The 22,562-nt window shown below is 41.7% G+C and overlaps 1 protein-coding gene across 1 annotated transcript in view; it reads left to right on the top strand.

Annotated features, from left to right (window-relative positions):
• Positions 1-5,545, top strand: part of LOC142892206 (sodium- and chloride-dependent GABA transporter 2-like) — a 10,350-nt gene extending 4,805 nt beyond the window's left edge. The window contains exons 6-14 of the mRNA XM_076032194.1: positions 481-615; positions 718-821; positions 1,430-1,554; positions 2,137-2,249; positions 3,017-3,154; positions 3,228-3,330; positions 4,587-4,687; positions 4,896-5,066; positions 5,185-5,545. Of these exons, the coding sequence (XP_075888309.1) occupies positions 481-615; positions 718-821; positions 1,430-1,554; positions 2,137-2,249; positions 3,017-3,154; positions 3,228-3,330; positions 4,587-4,687; positions 4,896-5,066; positions 5,185-5,301 (1,107 nt within the window). The 3' untranslated portion in view covers positions 5,302-5,545. The remainder of the gene's footprint in view (positions 1-480; positions 616-717; positions 822-1,429; positions 1,555-2,136; positions 2,250-3,016; positions 3,155-3,227; positions 3,331-4,586; positions 4,688-4,895; positions 5,067-5,184) is intronic.
• The last annotated feature ends 17,017 nt before the right edge of the window (positions 5,546-22,562 follow it).

Raw genomic sequence — 22,562 nt, 5'->3', positions numbered from 1 at the left:
CTACAAATCATATGGTGTCGTCAGTTATTGTGGTAAATTGTCATACTAATAATTAAAAAACAACAACAAAAGTGTTGGTTGCAGAACAGAAATAACTATTTATTTTGAATGACAAGCAAAACTAAACTAAAGGGTGCCTTTAAAGGGAAAATTTAACAAAAATCAAAATGGGAGATTTAACAAGAAAAAAAACAAAAAAAAACAGACAAGGCAGAAAATGGAAAACCATGACAAGAAACACGAAAACAGCAGATCATGACAAAAACAACGTCTTAATATCGGCGCATTTCAGTGGAAATTAGTGTACGGGAACAGCTGTAACAGACAGAGTGTGCAGCACAGTGTTTGACACTCTTTCATATATTATTCAACCAATGTGGCTCAGTGATAGGACAGAGAATCTAGCATGTCAAAGGTACAGAGTCCACTGACGACGACGACGACGATGATGATGATGACATACGACCCCTTAATATTTAGGTGGTGTATTTTACGGCGGTCTTCCCCTATGTGATGCTGGCCATCCTGCTGGTCAGGGGCTTAACGTTGCCAGGCGCCTGGCAGGGGGTGGTCTACTACCTCTATCCTGATGTCTCTCGCCTGGCAGATCCTCAGGTCAGACACCCTTGAAACGTTTTGCGGCATTTTCTGAAAAGAACAGATCTGTCCACTATTTACAAGTGATATTTCTTTTTTTTTTGTTTGTTTGTCAATCAGGTTTGGATGGAGGCTTGTGCTCAGGTTTTCTTCTCCTATGCTCTCGGAACAGGAACTCTGATCACGCTTGGCAGCTACAACAAAATCAAAAACAACTGCTACAAGTAAGGATTTCATGAAGTTTGACCATCCCATCATTTATTCCATTGGGGTGAACTAATGTATTGTATTGTAATATTGTTTAGACCCTGCTTCCTTTGTCTTTTCCCTATTTTAGGTCTTCTTTTGCCAGATACTGTGTGAAAGATGTCGTTTAATACATGTTTTTAATACATCTGTGGGTGTATATAGTATAAATAAGGCAACGCTACCTGTCTCTGTCTAATTACACTAGAGCTGAAATGATTAATTAATGAATCAACTTGAATAGATTTTAAAAATGGTTTGATTGCAATTTTCTTCAATCAAATCATTATTCCTTAATTTCACTTCATATGTGTGTATGTATGTGTGTGTATAAATATATATATATGGGCTTGTTGTCTCACCTGGTGGGCCTGGAATAAAGGAAATATTGATGGTCATTTTGTTTGAGATAAGCCTTTCACACTGTTGATCAGCGGTTAAATAACTTTTTAATCAAAGGAAACAATTAACAGATTTATGAATGACAAAAATATTTAATAGGTGTAACCCAAAATGTCACCATTTTTGTTCTCTGCTTTTCTCTGAACAATGACGCCTGGCTCTCCTGTGTGGTTTGTGTGTGCAGGGACAGCCTGTGGTTGTGTGCCCTCAACAGCTGCACCAGCTTTGTTGCCGGCTTCGCCGTCTTCTCCGTTCTGGGCTTCATGTCAAACAGAGAGGGAGTCTCGATCGATATGGTGGTTGAATCAGGTATTGTTCAAAAAGCCCAATTCCTACTTTTACTTTTGTGAAATTGTACAAGGAAAAAAAGAGCACTCAGATGATTTTGAATCGAGACTTCTGGAAAAGCGGTCAGTTGTGTTGTTTCAACCAACGAAAGCGCACGGTAGCCTTTTGAGACAGATAACAGTTAAAGAATAAACAGTCTTTGAGTTAGCTAGTTCACGCAAGTTTCGTATGCGTTAACTAGCCAAACTATTAGCTAATGCATTAGCTTCATCTCTGCCAACGTAGAGGCTGTTACCAAGGCTTGCAATGATTCAATCGTAAGCAAAGATCAAAAATCTGCGTAGTGGAGCAAAAAAAAAAACAAACCAAAACAAAAAAAAAACATGTGCTCTCTACTTTCACGTCATCATGTAAAAATGTTTTTATACATGGTTTTCATGTCGTAGTGCGATTACGACTCTCCTGAAGGTCCCCTTAGGCAGTTTGTTGGCAAAGACTTGTTCTTGAAGCAGTCTGACCTCAACATACAAGCTGAAATAGGAAACAAGCCCAAATATGAGTTGTGAGAAAAGACCCCATGTAATACCCCTGTCTTGCCACCAGGGCCAGGCTTGGCATTCATTGCGTTTCCTCAGGCTGTTGCCATGATGCCGCTCCCTCAGCTCTGGGCTGTGTGCTTCTTTGTAATGCTCATCCTGCTGGGACTGGATACACAGGTGACGCTACAGAGAACTTTCTCAGCCTAATACATTCCCTTTGATTATCAGCACCTGGAACGAGAGATGCTCAGCAGAGGTGGCGCAAGTATTAACATTCTGTACTTAAGTAAAAGTATGGATACTTGTGTCAAAATATACTCTGATAAAAGTAAAAGTACTTCTACAACTACTTTACTCAAGTAACAGTAAGAAAGTACAGGTTCTGCTCTTAAGTAAAAAGTGAAAATTATTATTTTTTTTACATCAATGAAACAATACATGTGTTGATAATTTTGCAAATATAAAGAAAAAAAGTTATACTATTGCTAATAGTATTACTTTAAACATTTTTCTCTGTACTAAAAACAGACTGAACAGTGACCCCAAAGCTGAGGTACTCTAAAATCTGTCCCTCTAATATTTTAGAGTCTCAGATATGATCCACTTTTGTATTCAACTACACAATAGCAGAGTTCAAATAGCTTTACTTCAAACTACAAACAAGTGAGTAAATTTGAACAGAATTTGTATCTTTTAAACGCAAAAGTAAACAAGCATGTTTTCTTCCAATGTAGGAAGTAGAAACAACATATTTTTGTACAAATCCAGGGAATAAAAGTAAAAAGTTGTCGGAAACAGAAATCTTCAATACTTGCCCCCTCCCTTCATTATCATTTCAATGTCCCGGGTCACAACTTGTCCACAAGAGGGTTTTGGAGTTGTTTGATTGTGACTTCTTCTTCATCCATTCAGTAGGACCCTTATCCTCTCTCTGTGCATTCTAGTTTGCAGGACTGGAGACGATCATATCATCACTGATTGACTTGTTCCCGGGCCAAATGCGAAGACCTTGGCGCAGAGAAATCTTCCTCTTCATTTTTTGCCTTGTCTGCTTCATGATGCAGATCACACTCACCACAGAGGTGAACATCACAGTGACACTTTCACGACCTCTGTAAAAAAAATGATCATTTACCTCAACCTCTCGTCCTTCAGGGAGGAGTTTACCAGTTCCAGCTGCTTGATTACTATGGTGCTAGTGGAGCGAGTTTGTTTTTTGTGTCACTCATCCAGTGCACTGCCATTGGCTGGGGTCTTGGTAAGCAGTGAACATAGGATGTATTTATGATGTCATTGTGCTGTTGGGCTATCTTCCATCCCTAGGTTTATCCCTACCTATCTATCTACACACACAAATACATTTATACTTTTGTAACTCTCCAACATCATCACATATTTACATAATTGCGCCCAAGAATATTTATCCAATTCTGATAAAGTGGGTCATAGCATTATAAGACCCAGTAAAGAAAAGTGTCATCATTTGATTTCCCAGAAATTTAGACCATCTCCAGGAAAGTTCTGCAGCAATACATGTTTGGAATTGGAGATTGTTTAGTCCAGATTATGGCAAAGTGGATCAACGATCATTCAGGTTATCCAGATTATTAGGCTGCGTTCAGACTGCCGGTGAATCTGAATCCAATCAGATTCCTTTTCAAATCCAATTTTTATGGCTGACTGTCCACACTGTTTTTAGCAAGCGTCCAAATGGGATCTGGCTCTGTTCAGACTGGGCCACCTTATTGACCGATCCGACAGATTGCTGTAGCAACGACGCATCTGTCCAAATGTGATTTGAAACGACCTCCCGAAGGTGGTTTCAATCCGTTTTGCAAAAATCCGAGTTCATGTGATTTGTGCCTGTTCAGACTACAAATGAAACTGGGGCTGACTATTCTGGAACCAAATGCACCACACAGACAAGGTTTGGAAGTTTCAAAAAAAAAGGCACAGCTTTATTTCTTGAGAGAAGGCGGCTGGTCAGTCGAAAAGAGGGGGAAAGGGGCCAAAAGAAACAACTGCTCCAAACAGGTCAAAAAGGGGCCAAAGGCAAAAAAAGGGATCCTCTTCTTGGGAAAAAACAGGTCAAAACACAAAACTCACTCAAACGCCGAAGTCCAGGGGAAAAGCTGGAGGCGAGAACCAGAAGAGGCAAGGTCAGTAGCCGGGGAGTCAGTCCGGGGTTACGTGCTGCAGCATCGTGCATGGCAGAGGAACAATCTGGCAGGGAGGAGAGGGAGCATGGCGGCTAAATAGTCTGGCAAGGAGAGCAGGTGAAGAGAGTTAGCGCTGATTGACCTGGGTGGAGAGAAGTGGTGATGCCTTCAGGGAAGAAACGAAAATTAAGCACGAACATGACAGCAAACCATGACAACAAAAGAGCCATCCGGTTTCAATCTGGATTTTGGCTGGCAGTCTAAACGCGCCCTTAGTATGACTGAAGGAAAAAAAAAAAAAAAAGCCAACGAGGTTTTCGAGCAATTGTGACCACAATGATCTGCAACGATGCAGGAGCTGATCGAATGTGCGATGCCGTCGAGGAGATGACAGGACAGAGGCCGTGGCTTCTTTTCAAACTGTGCTGGTGCTACTTCACCCCTCTCATCTGCACAGTGAGTCACTGTAGTCAGTGCAATTACACGCACACAAGCCGTGGAACAAGCTTAAAACTTAATTTTGGTTTTTAAATTCTTTAAGGCTGAGTTAATAGGAGTTAATGAATAAAGTTAAGGGAGTTAATAAATGAGTGTTTCAAATGACGATAGAGGTCTTAGTGCTGGAAAGCGGATCAAGTGCTTGATTTTTTGTTTTTCCTTCAAGGTTTGCTGCATTTGTTCGTTTCTGGACAATGAGCCCCTGACTTACAGTGGTGGCTACATGTTCCCAGACTGGGCCTACCACCTGGGCAGAGCCATAGCTTTGTCATCTATGGTCACTGTCCCCATATGGACTGCCGTGAAGCTCTTCATGGGCGAGGGCACCCTCAGACAGGCAAGAGCACACAGGGATTGTTTACCAAGACATTGCGTTCTGTCATGTGGATGAAAATGCTGTTGCACTCCACAGTTTGTTTATCTCATCATCTTTTCTCTCTGTCCTTTGTCCTCAGCGTCTGGAGGCCCACTGGTATCCTGTTCCAGAGCTCAGAAAAAAACCTCCAGTCGTAAGCAAATCAGAAATGGATCCACTGTCAACCTCTCGTTCCGATACTAAAGATTCAGTATGAAGTGTACTAAACATTAGCAACATTACATTTATACACAGCAGGGTTAACAATGTAAAGATTAATACCTTCACAAAAACAGGCCTGGCCGTTAATCCATTCACATATTTCATTGGTAGCTATAGACAACCCTTCTGGTTGAATTTTCTGGAATTCTATGAGGTGCAGACACTGACAATTACACTCCACAGACTGAGCTGACACTTGCAATCTTGTTTACAATGAATAAAGCTTTCCTGTATGAAAATTATTTTTTTTGTCATTGTTGTCAAACCCTTAATTTGTTAAAAATGTGTTAACCAAAAAAAAAAAAAAAAACTATCACTACATTGTGAAGTCAATCAATAAACGCTAAATCACATCCAGAGGAATCTCAAAGGGCCTTGCACGATCATAAGGAGAAACCCACAGATCCCTCCAGAGTGAGCATGGAGCAACAGTGGTTGGGGAAAACTCCCCGGTGGGAAAAAAAACCTTGAGCAGCCCCAGAAAATATGCAAGCGGCAAAAGTGGAAATAACCCCTCTACAAAACACCGGTGGAACAGCCACAGTTGTTTATCAATAACCATAGTGGTTGCAAAATTTGAATGAGTTAAATTAGTCTCGAAGGTGGTGAAAAGGCAACCGTGCTGATTTTGGTTGCACCTGATGACCTTCACAGAGAAAAGCTGCATTACAATGAAAGTGGTAAACTACACGAGGGATGCAGGAGACTGTAAAAACAAATACTAAGGATAACTGCAACAGGTATCACAGCATACATGAGACATAACTAAAAAACAAACAAACAAACAAAAAAGCCTTCATTGGGGGGGTTGAACCGACGAGAGAACAGGTTCTGCATGTAATACCCCCTGACATAGCTGTGGGGCATGTGTTTTTTAGATTTGGCTAGGACTACATTTAGGTTAAAGTTACGACGAGAGTTGTTAGGCCAGCAAATTCTGACCTGAGAAAGAAAGATGAGAAGGAGAGGGAGGGAGAGAGAGAGAGCGAGCGAGCGAGCGAGCGAGAGAGAGAGTTTCTGAAATAAATGTGTGGAGTTAACTTATGTCTCGTGAAAACTTTTCACTGCACCTCCAGTTGCCTCTGCGTGTCAAACACCGTGTAGTCGCTGCTGGCTCTTAACAGTGAGGGACAGACGACAGAACACTGAGATGAAGGGCAAAGGGGAAAAGAGGGAACAGTGGAGGAGGAAAAGGGAGTACATCCTGGCTTGTGCAGGTAACATTGTGGGCTTGGGCAATGTGTGGAGATTCCCCTACTTGTGCTACAAGAATGGAGGAGGTGAGTATTAAAGATACAAATGCGCAACACACAGTTGATCAATCATTTAGGACTAATAACACAAGTGTTAACTAGAGGGCAGCCATGAAAGAGAAAATGTAATATTTGTTAGATGTAATTTATCATGCGTTGTTTTGTATGCTGCATGCCAAATTTATGCGTACCAGTACGCAAAATTACTCCAAGGGCATGTAGAATTGCAAGACGCGCCATTTGATTTGAGCCTTAAATTTCTCAAATGTCAAATTAGCTAGTCTTGAAGCTGTGTGTCACTGCTAAGCAGGAACGGTGTCAACCCCCTTCAGACAGGAAATCAAAATCAAAATCAGGCAGTCATCCCTGACACAACCTTTCTTTGTCTGCCATTCTGCAACTACTTGAGTGCACAGTTAAGTACCAACGGCTACTTTTCACCAGCTATTCTATTTAATGTAGGTTACCCACCAGCTGAGATAATTCATATCGGCTGCTGTGCGCATCTGTTGGGGGGTTTCTCACCCAAACTCCACTGAAGTTGGAAAACAATAGCCAGGGTTATCGTAATAATGGAAAAATGCTGTGGTGCTTGAATTAGGCTAATTTGACTAAATCTGGACAAACCGTGACTCTTCATGTCCATGAAGCTCAGGGATGGCATCTTAACACCATAGTCAAGTTAGCAAGACCCAACCAAGTATTTTATAACTTAAATCTTAAAAATGTAAACAAATATTTGATTGTCTCTCTCACATTCTATCACTGTTCTGTTCATGTTTAAAAACAATTCAAGTTCTCATTCCAGGCAATATCACAGTATCAGGTGGGTTTTTTTCTTTCTTGTTTGTGCAGGTGTTTTCTTGCTGCCCTACTGTTTCTTTGCCATAATGTGTGGCCTTCCTCTCTTCCTACTGGAGACTGTGATTGGCCAGTGCAGTCAGGAAGGTCCCATCACCTGCTGGCCCAAGCTCTGCCCCCTGGCACAAGGTGATCTCTTTTTGTTTTAGCGAATATAACGTGAAGACTGCGTCAAACAACTTGAGTTGTACCAATGTGGCTGGGTTTCTGAACAACAGTCACTGCTTATCCCGAACTCATAAATGTAGGGCTGATGGTGAATATCGCAGCTGTCTTTGGGCGAAGGCGTAGTTACACCTGGACAAGTCACTAGTTCACGACAGGACTGTAGCAGCCAAAAATGTTGCTGTTTTAATCTGAGCCAGTGAGACAGTGCTGTGGGTGTCGCTGTGTTCCGGTATTGATTGTGGTTTAGGGGTATAAAGGTAGCCATGTCACTGTTGTCGTCAGGTGTTTTTGACCCGGAAGAGCAAACATTTTTTGACCGCAATGCCGCGAAATGTTTTTTTTGTCTGCTTGGGAAAATTGGAACTGGAATAAATGTGGAAAGCCCTTCTTTCATCATAAGATGTAGGTGTAAGGATCGTTTTTCCCGGAGCAATATATAGCAACACTAGCGGGCGCGTCAGCCAGGTAATTTAGGGTCAAGCATAAGAAGAAGCAAAGCATTAGGCTTCGCTCCTACAAGGACCAACCCACACCCTCACCGACATACACTTTTATTGCTGGCAAATAACCAAACAGGGTGTGTTTGTTATTAATCACAAACAGGGGTTGGAGGGAATTTTGGGCCAAATGACTAAAATTAAAAATTGGTTTGGCTAATAACCTCTGTGCCCCTCATGACGGGTGTACCCACAGAGTGTTCATTCATAGCACCCCAGGGCACAAATGTCAGTTTGAAAATGACTTGTTATTTTTAGTTGTCCAAAAACTGGAGCAGGTGAAATCAAGTGAAACTGAACCGTGTTATGGGAATACATAGAGATTAATAGGACCTTGGTTGTACAAGCAAAGTTCAAAAATATTAATCTGATTATGATTGTAATATTTATTTTACTCTTCCCCTCCAGGTACTGGTTATTCTATCCTAGCAGTCCAGCTTTATTCCAGACTGTACACTATTGTCCTGGCCTGGGCCATCTTCTACTTCATCTACAGTTTTAGAGATCCTCTACCCTGGGCCACATGTGACAATCCTTGGAACACAGGTCATTAGAGGATACTTATGGGAGACTGTCTGGCATATGTAATAAAATATATATATATATTTGTATGTATGTGCACCAAGTTTTTTCATATCTCCTGCTGAATCACAACCAATTTTCTGTTTATTTTACTTGGTGTGATTACAAAATTAATCTGCCTTTTTAAACACATGGCACAAAGAAACATGTGACTGGAATAACAAAATGACTGTGATGATTTGTCTTTCTATCAACAGAAAGATGTGTGGACCTCTCCTCTGCCAACCTCACAGCAGCATACGGAGGAAACCTGACGCTGAACATGACATCTGGAAACCTGACCAAGTCTTCAGTCTCTGAGTTCTGGGAGTAAGATTAGATTGCCACATCCTACTACTATATCGTCATATATCATCTACATATCGGGAAATGCTGGTGAACAAAAAAAACATGTCTGCCGTTTCCACACAGGAGAGGAGTCTTATCAATGTCTGCAGGCATAGAGGAGGTGGGTTCAGTCAAGTGGGAGCTACTGCTGTGTCTGCTGGCCTGCTGGGTAGCCTGTTACTTTTGCATCTGGAAAGGCGTCCGCTCCACAGGAAAGGTCTGTCATAATTCAAACAATGTCACATGCAGTCATCGAAAAAGCCATATATGGTTTACGAGCCATAGGTTCCCGACCCCTGGGCTGTAACAGCAATAGCATGCTCCGCAACAAGCAACCTGCTCAACATCAACTTGACAAAAATGGCAAATATTGATGCTGAAGCCGAGATTTATTTAATCCCCATGGTCATGGCTGTGAAATCACGGTTGCATAATGAATTACTCACACACACACTGACGAAGTCACATAAATTCATGCACATCATCAAAGTAAAATCCTTTAAACACACATTACACAAGAAGTTACACATTGCAATAATGTCTTCTGCAATTTTCACTCTCTAACGCACCTACTTGTTTCTCTTTTTCAGAAGCACTACTGTGCTTCTACATCTACTGGAGCAGTGTGTTGGCGTTCATGGACTGGCACTCTAATGGTTCCAGTCCTACTTATCGAGCAGAAGCCAAAACATCTACGGTTATCCCTGGTGTGCCCCAGGGGTCTGTCCTGGGCCCTCTGTTGTTCTGTATTTACATGCTCCCTATGGGTAGGATTATTGCAGATTATGGCATAAAGTTCCATTTCTATGATGATGACACACCGCTATACATCCCGCTGCAGCCTAGTAACCCCTCTCAAATACAAAATCTGGAAGCAAGTGTAAGCCAAATCAAAAGCTAAATTGCTTTTTACTCAAATCATATACTCTAAAAATTGACCTCTATAATTTTAGGTGGTGTATTTTACGGCAGTCTTCCCTTACGTGATGCTGGCCATCTTGCTGGTGAGGGGCTTAACATTGCCAGGGGCCTGGGAGGGAGTGACCTACTACCTATATCCAGATCTTTCTCGTCTGGCAGATTATCAAGTGAGAGACATTATTTTATATATACATATATGCACGCACACACACACACACACATACACACACACACACACACACACACACACACACACACACACACACAGATACACATTCAGTACATATACATATATATATATATATTAAAGACAGCGGCCTTATTATTGCCTTATCGTTGTTCATCAGGTCTGGATGGAGGCTTGTGCACAGGTTCTCTTCTCATATGGAGTTGCCTCTGGAACGTTAATTACATTTGGGAGCTACAACAAAGTCAAGAACAATTGTTGTAGGTAAGCCACTTTAATGACAGATGAAAAACATGACATGTCCATATCTCCATACTGGTTCTGCAGATAAAACCTAGAAAAAGGGGGGGGAAAAAATCCTTTTTCAATAAAGGAATTTAAAACTCCATGCATGAGAAGAGCAGTGTGTACTTTTAGTTCTTACATTCAGTAATTATGTGTGTGTGTGTGTGTGTGTGTGTGTGTGTGTGTGTGTGTGTGTGTGTGTGTGTGTGTGGCATGCAGAGACAGTGTGTGGTTGTGTGTTCTCAACAGCTGCACCAGCTTTGTTGCCGGATTTGCAGTCTTCTCAGCTCTGGGTTTTATGTCCCACAAACAAGGAGTTCCAATGGACATGGTGGCTGAATCAGGTAGGCATTTGGTGCCAAACTGAAGTGCCAAAATCACAATTACTAATGACAAAAGTTAACTTTGAATTGCTGCTTGATGCGAGTGGAAGTTAAACATGTAAAAAGGACAAAAGTGAAAATCTCCTGCGTCCACCAGGTCCAGGTTTGGCCTTTATAGCTTTTCCTCAGGCTGTCGCCATGATGCCATTTCCTCAGCTGTGGGCTGTTTGCTTCTTCCTGATGCTCATCTTGCTGGGACTGGACACAGTGGTGAGACACAATTCTTGAAACTATGTCACTATAATGTCACAAAGGGCATTTATACGTCACTGATACCTCCCCCCAGCTTAGTGACAACTTTCTTTGCTTGATGTCTGTTCAATCCTTTATTGACTCTGTCTGTGGATTTTAGTTTGCAGGTCTGGAAACCATAACATCCTGTGTGACTGACCTGTTCCCAGAGCAGATGCGAAGACCGTGGCGCAGAGAAATCTTCCTCATCTTTTTCTGCTCCTTTGTTTTCATCATCCAGATCACCCTCACCACTGAGGTACGACGGTCCGTCAGATAGTTATCACTCATCAATGTCATTCATGATGAATGTTGTCAATCATGACAACATTTATTTGTGCCTCTTCTCTGTATTTCAGGGAGGAGTCTACCAGTTCCAGCTGCTTGATTACTATGGTGCAAATGGAGCATGCTTGTTGTTTGTGTGCATTGTCCAGTGTTTGGCTGTTGGCTGGGCTTTCGGTAGGTGGTTTCAGCATCATGCCTCACTTATAATAACCTTCATTCACCTGCAAAATCATTCCGTATTGCTTTAGAAGGTTGTGTCCATCTTAAATGATTCTACCAACTATCATTATGATGCAGGAGCTGACCGGATGTGTGATGCAGTGGAAGACAAAACAGGACAGAGACCATGGCCTATTTTCGGGCTGTGCTGGCGCTACTTCACACCTATCATCTGCACAGTGAGTAGCAAGAAACCGTTGAATCTTTACACAAAGTATTAGTGAGAAGATAATTGTGGAGGGATGGAATTTATCTAGAAAGCCTAGTTGCTGAAGTAGGTTTTGTTTCATTTTGTTTTTTGTTTATTTGATTTTGATTTGTTGCATAACTAAACCTGAGCCAAAGTCAAATGATATGTCCCACCAGTTCCGCTCCGCTGTTTGTCCTTCCAGAAAACAAACTTTTACTTTCTTCGTGCAGGTTTGCTTTATCTGCTCATTTCTGGGCAACCAGACCCTAACATTGAGAGGAGGGTATGTCTACCCAGACTGGGCTTACAGGCTAGGATGGGCTGTGGCCTTGTCATCTGTGGTTCCAGTGCCCATCTATGCTGGCATCAGGCTAATTGCCACTAAGGGCACCTTCAGACAGGTAAGGGTAAAAAAAAACCAACTGTTGTCGCGTCAGCCGATTGACGTCATTTCTAAGGGAAATTCTGTCAGATTTGGACAAGTCAAGTCAAGGCATGCTTTGTCCTTTGTGGTAATTGTTCTTTCTCTGATGTTTTTAGCGTCTTTCTGGCCTGTGGTATCCTAGCTCCTGCTCCCGTGAATCACAGACTAAAGACGCTTCGGAATCAAACACAGTTATAATCAACATTCATGCCCATTAGTGGCTGAATGTGTGTGTGAATGGGCAAATGAGAGGCCTTTGTGAAGCGCTATGGGGTACCGTAAAAGCGCTGGAAAAGCGCTACATAAGTGCTGTCCAGTTACCATTTTAAGTTGCTTTTTATATCATGGATCATACCTGCTGTTCAATTTTAATTTTGTTTTGTTGGATCGCAGTATTTTCTTGTGTCATGCTGCCGATCCGCATGTTCGTTTAATGAAGAATTTCAGGAGAAGAATGCCAATTTGAATACGTCTTTTTAGTAAAAAAAAAAAAAGCAATTCAAGATACAAATATACAGAGCTCTGGGCCGAGTTCAAAACCCTAACAACAACAATGTTTTGTCAGGGCATGAAGTCTGACTGCTGTCTGTCCCTTGACCCAGTCCTTTTATAAATAAAGAAAACATGCAAACGCTCTCCGGTGTTGTCCTCCTCTGACTGGCTGCCTGGTGTCCAGACCCCTGCCTCATTTGATGTTGAGGCAGCCTTTGATCCAAGTCTCCGATTACTGATCGTGAAAAGAAACAAGTCCTTATTTGGCAGGGAGCCAAATGATCCATCCTTTGTTCCAGTGTGACCTGTTGAAACAATTTGCTGCAAGCCATCCCTAAGGTCACAGGTTTCTATCCCCCGTGCCTCCGATGGATCATGAGTTCCCCACCCTGTAACTGAATGGGTTGTAAAGTTTTATGGTGGTCGCCGCAAAGTCAGTTGGTTCTGATGTCCATCCTCTGGTCCTCCAGGGTCACCAGTTCGTGAGGGATGTGCTTCCTTTTGTTCTTCCTTGAGCTCTTTGCATGACTCCTGCGGCAATGCCTTTCTTCATGTATAGCTCAGCTAAATAATTGAAACATTTCTATATTAGTAATCATATTATTATAAACTAATTATATTATTCAACACAAACATCTAAATTAAACATAATAATTCCTTCAGTTTCCTGATTGTTTTTTTTTTTTTTTTTTTTTTTTTTTTTACCATTTTTAGTTTTGATTTCATTGGTTGCTTTCTTTCTTTTTTTTTTTTTTTAATGCTTTGAACACCAAATGTCGTTATTATTTGAGAATAGTTACCAAGGATTTATTTCCAGTTCATAACTTCTATGCATGCCGAGATGTGTCACTGAACGCTGTTGAACCCTGAGGCATTGACAGGATTGTTGTTATGATTCATGAGGTGCTGTGATGAGGTCAGCTTCTTGTCTGTAATTATAAAGCATAACAACAATCTTTGAGAGCCAAACGTCTACTATCATTAGTCCTGGTTACTTTATGCATGCTATTACATGATACGTTTTTTCTTTGCGGTTAATTTCACAGTTTTATGGCATTTGGAGTCTCGCTTGACATTCTGTTTGATTTATATACAAAGATATATTAAAAGAGGCTGCTCTAGATATTCGAAATGTAATTCACACCACTGCAACTTGTTTGACGACATCCAGACACGTCTGGAACTGTTTGTGTGCAAGTCCGACTGCAGCAAATAAAGTCTACCTTCCAAAAATCTGGGAATACCTCTCAGAGCAAATGCACCAAGGACAGATTAGCTTCCAACTAATAACAATTGCTTCAAAACAACATTCAAATGCATGATTTGATGGTGTGAGTTACAGATGCCCTCCCTCACACAGGACAATTCTGTCCATGTCTGGCTGAAGGCTGCTGCTCTTGTGTCCCATCTGCTCGGTTTCCTGTGACTTCTACATCTGCTGCGGACAAGAAGTCTTCTGCACAGGAAATGTTTGCAATAAATTCCCTGAGAACATCTCTAAATGAAATTGTCATTCAGCACTTTTTCCTTCTACGTTTTACCCAGTTTACTCAGGTCAGGTTTTCTTCTCATAATCTTGGAACCATTGAAAGTAAGACATTGGAATGTTCTCCCCCCCCCAACTCTATGACTGGCAGTTAACTTAAACTAGAAAGGTTGCACAGTGTCAGATTGCAGTGGTTCCTTGTACATAGAAATATCACAATAACAATCTCTCAATCTTTATTATTTTCAATACATTTATGGGTCAATAATGCAGCCAATGTGGCCTTAGAACCCATTGGCTTGGTCTTATGACCCCCACTATGTTCTCCAGAGTTTTGATCGGTTTAGTTTTGCAGTCACTGAAGTGACATCAGTCATAGTTATGCCAATATGTTCAATTGTTTTGTGGTTGTTAAATGAAAAAAAAATGCAAATCATCAGTTTGGTTTTCGTTATCGCTTTGTTGCCGTCATATATGAAACTGCAAAAAATGCATTTTATTGGATAAACGCACATAAGCATACTTTTGGTGGACTGATCTCTTAAAAATCACCTTTATTTGTGAGTTGGAATGAACAAATGAAGAAAGAATTTCGTCAGATGGGCTCTACTTCTCAACAGCCGACGATGACAATGTATTTCAACGGCTGTCAGCGTCAAACTCTCCTGGCCACATTAGGTCCAAGCACTCGAGAAATGCGTCGGCAGATTGTGGTTGACTTGACACAAGTCACAATAAAAATTCTTAAAGTGTATTGCAACATATTCAACCTGAAAAACAGGTCTTTGTGCAGTGCTGACCTTACCTACCTCGCTAGGTCTTCCTGCCTCTGCACGTCAGTCCATTTCTCAACAGGCAGGGATAGGAGGCACAACGCTGCGATGAAGAGCAAAGTGGAACAGAGGGAACAGTGGAGGAAGAAAAGGGAATATGTCCTGGCTGCGGGCTGTATGGTGGGCTATGGCAACGTGTGGCGATTCCCCTACCTGTGCTACAAGAATGGAGGAGGTGAGTTTTTAACATTGATGTACCATTCATGTGAATAATATGACAAGGGCTCATGAAATCGTAAAATTTGATTTGCATCAAAGTGGACGCTTTTAATCCTTTAAGGTCCAGCATGTAAAATTTGGCATGATTTATGATTTTTATATCGGTAAAAGCCAGAGATGGGGACTCGAGTTAAAGACTCATACTCGAGTCGCATTTTTGGAGACTCCAGACTCGACTCGGACTTATTCATTAATTTTTTTTGTAGGGGGGGAGTGACATTTGTTCCACTCCCCTTCTTTTCCTCTCCCACTAAACCACAACCGGTGCTGAAGAAAGTCCACCGCCAGGTTCGCTACCCTTTATATTGACTTACTGCTACACAAACTTCAAACAGCACGGCAGAGACAGAACTGCAAAATGTAAATGCTGCAAAAGGACAATAAAAGAAAAAGGGTCCACAACCAGCAACTTCCTGCGGCACTTTGAAAAATGGTAAATGGACTGCACTTATATAGTGCTTTTCCAGCACCTTCACGGTGGCGAAGTCATTTCATATATATGTGTGTGTGTGTGTGTGTGTGTGTGTGTGTGTGCGTAAAGACTCGTGATTTGACTCAGACTCTAAATCAAAGACATGGTTAGCTTAGCGCATCACCACGCAGAAACGGTCGGCTCGGTTACCGCCGTTTTACAAAACGTCTGAATAAAAATTAGGATATACTGTATTTCAGCCAGAGGCTATGTCATTTTATACATGTGTATATGTGCGTGTGTGTGTGTAAAGACTCATGACTCGACTCGGACTCTAGATCAAAGACTCGCGACTCGGCGAGTCTTGCCCCTCAAAGACTGGAGAATTGACTCGACTCGAGGTCAAAGACTTGTGACTCGACTCGGACTCTAAATGAAAGACTTGTGGGAATCTCTGGTAAAAGCTTAATAGACTGCATTCAAAAACATTAACACAAGTGTAAACCCACAGTACAATAAAAGTCATTTGGTGTTCCTACCCATAGAACGGTTCTTATTTACTGTATATATAAGAATATACATAGAGCAAGGGTCCCAGCTACTGTAGTTTACATTTTGCACTGCCGTATTTTTAAGACAGCCTGGTGTGGACAGGCCAGCCCACCTGACAGCACGATTTCTATTTAGAGTGAACGCTCGTGTCTTCAAATAAACCGACAAAGAAGAAAGTAGACAAGGTATCCAGGTTCGTGTGAGAAGGCCCCAGTAGTTCCCTGGCAAGCTCTTGATGGTGAGTGTGAGCACCACTTTGCTTTCATGACGTGCCGACACAAACACTCTCACAGATTTTGCACCTCAGTCAAACTTGTTAATTTGTTCCTTTGATTGCTGTGTCCAGGTAAGGTATACAATGCTTATTGTTGCCTCAGTGCCATGAACGATCTCATAATGGAAGAGAGAAAAAACAAACATGAAACCAGTGTCCATGTAACCATGAACACCAGCATAAGGGAGATCGGAAAGAATTGTTGGATCCCTTTGGAGTTTTCTTTCTTAGGGATGAAACATTTCTCAATCATCAACAAGGATGTTCTTCCTCAGTGTCCCCACCAATAGCTTTCAGAGTAGTTTCCAGATCCAACCATCCATCTTCTGCCGCTTTATCCAGAGTCAGGTCGCTGGGGCAACAGTGTCAGCAGAGACACCCAGACTTCCCTGGTCCTAGTCACCTGCTCCGTCTCATCCGGCGGGACCCCAAGGCGTTCCCAGGCCAGCCAAAAGACGTAGTTCCTCCAGCGTGTCCTGGGTCTTCTTGGAGGCCTTTTCCCAGTGGGACATGCCCGGAACACCTCTCCAGGGAGGCGTCCACGAGGCATCCAAAACAGATGCCCAAGCCACCTCAGCTGGCCCCTCTTGATGCGGAGGAGCAGTGGCTCTACTCCAAGCTCCTCCCGGGTAACCGAGCTCCCTGCCCTGTTCCTAAGGGTGCGCCCCTCCACCCTTCCGAGTAGTAGTAGTAGTAGTAGTAGGGTGAAATCACAGAGGGGAAAAAAAAACAAGCGGATCGAATTAATAAAATTTTAGTATCCATATACAACTATTCACTTCTCTCCATTTTTCTTGTGTGTGCAGGTGTTTTTCTGTTGCCCTACTGTTTCTTTGCCATAACGTGCGGCCTGCCACTCTTCATGATGGAGACTGTGATTGGTCAATACACTCAGGAAGGTCCCATCAACTGTTGGACCAAGCTCTGCCCACTGGCCCAAGGTGATCGCTTTCTTACTGCATCAAGCAATTAGAGCTGTACAAATGCAGTCCCCTCACTTGGGTGTCCAGAAACACTGATTATCACAGGACAGTCACATATCTTTTTCTGCAATGTGGCATAAGTGATGTTATTACCTCTTAATAACAAGTGCCCATAATGTAGTAGATGGCTGCTTTGGGGAGAAACACAGGCTGTTATTGTCTCATGGTTGCCTTGCCAGAATTGCAGCAGAGTGGCAGGAAATAAAGAGCAATATGTTTGGTGTTTTTGTTTTTGTTTTTTACAAAACCTTTTCTTTGAATAAGAACATGCAACTGAGATCCTTTTGGGGTCAAAGGGCTGAACTAAAACCCAATATAAGTGGGTAAAAAGTGACAAGTACGTTGAGTCAGAAGAGTTTATTTTGTTCATGGCATCACCCTTTCTGTGTGACTGAAGCTGATTTCCAGTGGATATACAAACTTGTAAATTCAAATGTGAGTAATACCACCAGAGGGAGCCAATGCACAATCAGGTACTAGTACCTTGGCACGTCTTACCATTCAGTTGATGAAAAAGAAACTAAGAGAGAGGAACAAAAAACCTTAACAGTGTAATAACGTATCAAGAATGTAATGATGCAATGATCCTCTCAGACTCGAACCCACAACCTGCAACCACTGCAATATTATGTCACCCCTACAGTGAATCTAAAAACAGACTATTGTCTCAGGACTTGATATGTCTAAAGTTACACTTCCAGAAGAAAAAACAAGGTTATGTTTTCAACTGGCATTCAAAAAATACCATTTCAGTCTAACAAAAAGTAGAATAGGTAAAATGAAATGATGGTGAAGCACCCCTTTAATCAGAACACCCTCAATGTTTGATCAGTAGAAGAGACTGAACGTAGCAAGATTAAAGTCTTGGTGCGCACGACGAGTGTGTGTCTGAATTCAAGTAAAGAAAGAAAATACAATATACTGTAAATAAACATTTTTCTGATTTGTTATTTCCTTCCAGGTGCTGGCTATTCTATCCTAATCATCCAGCTATATTCCAGACTGTACACTATGATCCTGGCCTGGACCATCTTGTACCTCATCTACAGTTTCAGAGATCCTCTACCCTGGGCCACCTGTGACAATTCCTGGAACACAGGTCAGTAGAGGATTTTCATTGATGGGTGAATATATATACATGCGTATATGTGTATATCACAATGAGTGTAATGATTGTCTTTCTACCAACAGACAAATGTGTGGACCTCTCCTCTGCCAACTTGACAGCAGCATACAGAGGAAACTTGACAGTGAACATGACGTCTGGAAACCTGACTAAGTCTTCAGTCTCTGAATTCTGGGAGTAAGTTATTATGTCATTAGGCTGCTGCATCAGTTATTATGTATTATTGTCACATCCGGCTCGTAATCTATATATTGTTAGCCTAATAGCATAATTGCCTAAGTCTTTTTTTTTGGCCAAATTGTGATATCTGCCTAACTTTACCAATGCGCTTGCTAAAAAATGTGTTTTCCTTTTTTCTGAAGATGTTCAAATATGACTTAGGGCAACGATAAAGGGAAATGCTAGGGGCTAAAACATGTCTGCTGTCTCCACACAGGAGAGGAGTTTTGTCAATGTCTGCAGGCATAGAGGAGGTGGGTTCAGTCAAGTGGGAGCTGCTGCTGTGTCTGCTGGCCTGCTGGGTGGCCTGTTACTTCTGCATCTGGAAAGGCGTCCGCTCCACTGGAAAGGTCTGTCATAGTACATATGATATCTAAAGATTTTGATCAATCCTTGGTCTCTTTTGGTCAATTTTGCAATAACTTAATTAAGCTAATTGCTTAAGGAATCTAATTCCTTGTTTCTTGAGTCATGAATAACAATTAAAATCCCTCTAAAATTCCAGGTGGTGTATTTCACTGCTGTCTTCCCTTATGTGATGCTGGCCATCCTGCTGGTCAGGGGCTTGACACTGCCAGGGGCCTGGCAGGGTGTGGTCTACTACCTCTATCCTGATATTTCACGCCTGACAGATACCCAGATGACAAATATTAGTCCTAAACTACACTTAATTTGAGTTGGTTATCAATCAGTGTATATTATATGTCATTTTTAAATTCTTGATCAGGTCTGGATGGAAGCTTGTGCTCAAGTTCTCTTCTCGTATGGGGTCGCGGCTGGAACATTTATTACATTTGGGAGCTACAACAAAGTCACTAACAATTGTTGCAGGTGAACCAAAGGATTTGTTTTGGATTGTCTTTGTAAGTTTTATGTTCTCATGTCTCACTGGCTGAACATTCATCTCCTTATGTCATTCCCAGCGACCAAAGAGCTTGATTTCTTTTTTTTTTTTTTGAGTCAATCAAAATCAAGATCGCCACCGTGTGTGTGTGTGTGCGTGTGTGTGTGTGCGTGCAGGGACAGTGTGTGATTGTGTGTTCTCAACAGCTGCACCAGCTTTGTTGCCGGATTTGCAGTCTTCTCCTCTCTGGGCTTCATGTCCTACAAACAGGGAATTCCAATGGACAAGGTGGTTGAATCAGGTAGAGTTTTGCCCCAAATCTGATTTAGTTAATAATCATTTTCACAAATAAGAGTAAGCATCAAAGTAAAATTGGTTCCATATGCATGGAAGGGAAAGATATGTGTACAAAAAAAAGAGGGGAAAAGTTAATCTCTGTCCACCAGGTCCAGGTTTGGCCTTCATTGCTTTTCCTCAGGCTGTCGCCATGATGCCATTTCCTCAGCTGTGGGCTGTTTGCTTCTTCCTGATGCTCATCTTGCTGGGACTGGACACAGTGGTAAGACAGTTTGTCACAAACATATCCACAAGTTACCTGTTCAACCCTCTGAGGCCACTATGTGTCACAATGAGACATTGGGTTTGCCAGTTTAAAAAAAAAAAAAAAAAAAACATTTAAAAAAGGCCAGGGGAAAAAAAATTGGTATAAGTTTTTATCCTCCTCATAATCTTCTTATATCTTAAGGAACATCTGATTGTTTGAAATGTGGGAATTTCAACAATGTGTCTCTACAAGTGGAAAATACACCCTACAAGTGTGTTTTGGTATTGTCTCACTGTACCTTTGTATTTTAGTTTGCAAGTCTGGAAGCCATAACATCCTGTGTGACTGACCTGTTCCCAGTGCAGATGCGAAGACCTTGGCGCAGAGAAATCTTCCTCATCTTTTTTTGCTCCATTGTTTTCATCATCCAGATCACCCTCACCACTGAGGTACTGAAGCCCTTATAGTTAAATGTCGCTCATCATACGTTACAGAGGGACAATATTGGCATCTGCCCTGTGTCTTTCAGGGAGGAGTCTACCAGTTCCAGCTGCTTGACTACTACAGCTGCAGTGGAGCATGCATAATTTTTGTGTGCATTATCCAGTGTGTCGCTCTTGGCTGGGCTTTCGGTAGGTGGTGTCAGCACCATAATTGCATTCAAATTTACCAGATATGTTTTGGGTACATTCTTTCTGCCCCAGATCCTAAAATCTGTGCTTGGACTTTACAAGGTTGTGTCCATCTTAAACGATTTTCCCAACTATCATCATGATGCAGGAGCTGATCGGATGTGCCATGCAGTGGAAGATAAAACAGGACAGAGACCATGGCTCCTTTTGAAACTGTGCTGGCGCTACTTCACCCCTCTCATCTGCATCGTGAGTAGTAAGATAGTGTCAAAGCCGCACATGGAGTTTTAGTGTTAGTCCAATTAGGTCACATCATAATTCTTCTTTTGTTTGTCTTTCCAGTAAACAAACCTTTCCTTTCTTTGTCCAGGTTTGCTTTATCTGCTCATTTCTGGACAACCAGACTCTGACATCCAGTGGAGGGTATGTCTTCCCAGACTGGGCTTACAGGCTAGGATGGGCTGTGGCCTTGTCATCTGTGGTTCCAGTACCCATCTATGCTGTCATCAGGCTATGTCTCGCTGAGGGCAACTTCAGACAGGTAAGGCCAAAAATACACCCTGCGTAGTACGTCTTTTTTAATAATTACAATGATCAATAAATAGCAAACATAGTTTACTAGGTCTGCGACTATGTGTGTGTTCAAAGCAAAGAGGCTGTGTCCATGGACAACTTTTCAAATCAATATTGCTTTTTTATAAAATGAATATTGATGTAGAATGAAATGCAGATTTTGTTCAAACTTTGAGACAGATTGGCATATGAACCACCATTTTGCACCAACACTTGAACAACTTGGCCACTTGGTTTGTCCTCGTCCCCTAATTGTCTTTTACCTGGTGTGTGCAGCGTTTCCTGGCCCTGTGGTATCCTGCACCTGATCGTGTGGATCCCACCACTGACCCTCTCAGAAAGCAACCAAAACGATAAACCTTTGTCAGTGTCAACCTGATTATTGTTTAACTGTTTTTAGTTCATTTTGATTACTTTTGTTGCATAGTATAGTATATCGTCCATCAGATGAACTGGACTATACCAGCAGTGTTGTCATTTGTTCTAAAATTGAAAAGACAAACCAAATATTGGAGGATGAATGTGTCAAATGTGTACTTAAATACGTCGGAAGTGATTCATGAGCTGAGGGAACATCTTAAGGAATATTTACACCTTTGGAATGATGACAGGGTGTTTTCTTCATTGGGGTCCTTCAAAAGCTGTGAGGCGACAAAGATCCACCTAAATTCTGGCCAGACCACTGACTGTATAAAGGAGGGAGTCATCATGATGTCACACATTGCATTATGAATACATTCTTTGAAACTAAGAAATTGGTTTCACAGTCAGTGCTGTCTTGACTGGTTTTGAAGAAAGAAGATTAAGTCCTTGGATAAATGGGTGGCACTGAGATGGGCAAAAATTGAAATGTGATTGCAGTGTGTTAATATGTTTGGTTACTCCAACTTCAAGGCCATTTTTACTTGACGATAGACCTTAAGTCCTTGTAATAAAAAATATAACACAAATATATGCTCTCTGTGTACTGGAAATATTGTATCTGTAATCTGGGTGTGGAGCATGCTTGCCACTACTTTGGAAGTTTATTGTCTTGTCTGGTGTTTATTGGTGAGGAGGTTTAAGTTGTAACGGTGGCAGTCTATATATTATTGTGCAACATTAACAGTACTAAAAAAAAAAAAAATCCTCCATTTTCTAACCACGAGAGTTCTAAGCCAACATTGTGAGCAACTTTTCTCATCGCTCTACTCAGGAGCTTTGAGTAAATGCGTGTGTTGCGTCCATGTGTGAAATAGTAGGGGCGGAGTT

This window comes from Nelusetta ayraudi, unplaced genomic scaffold (assembly GCF_046127955.1).
Source record: "Nelusetta ayraudi isolate G7.1 ecotype Tasmania unplaced genomic scaffold, CSIRO-AGI_Nayr_v1 ptg000034l, whole genome shotgun sequence".
In the NCBI taxonomy this organism is placed as follows: Eukaryota; Metazoa; Chordata; class Actinopteri; order Tetraodontiformes; family Monacanthidae; genus Nelusetta; species Nelusetta ayraudi.
This window is presented reverse-complemented; position numbering and strand designations above follow the sequence as displayed.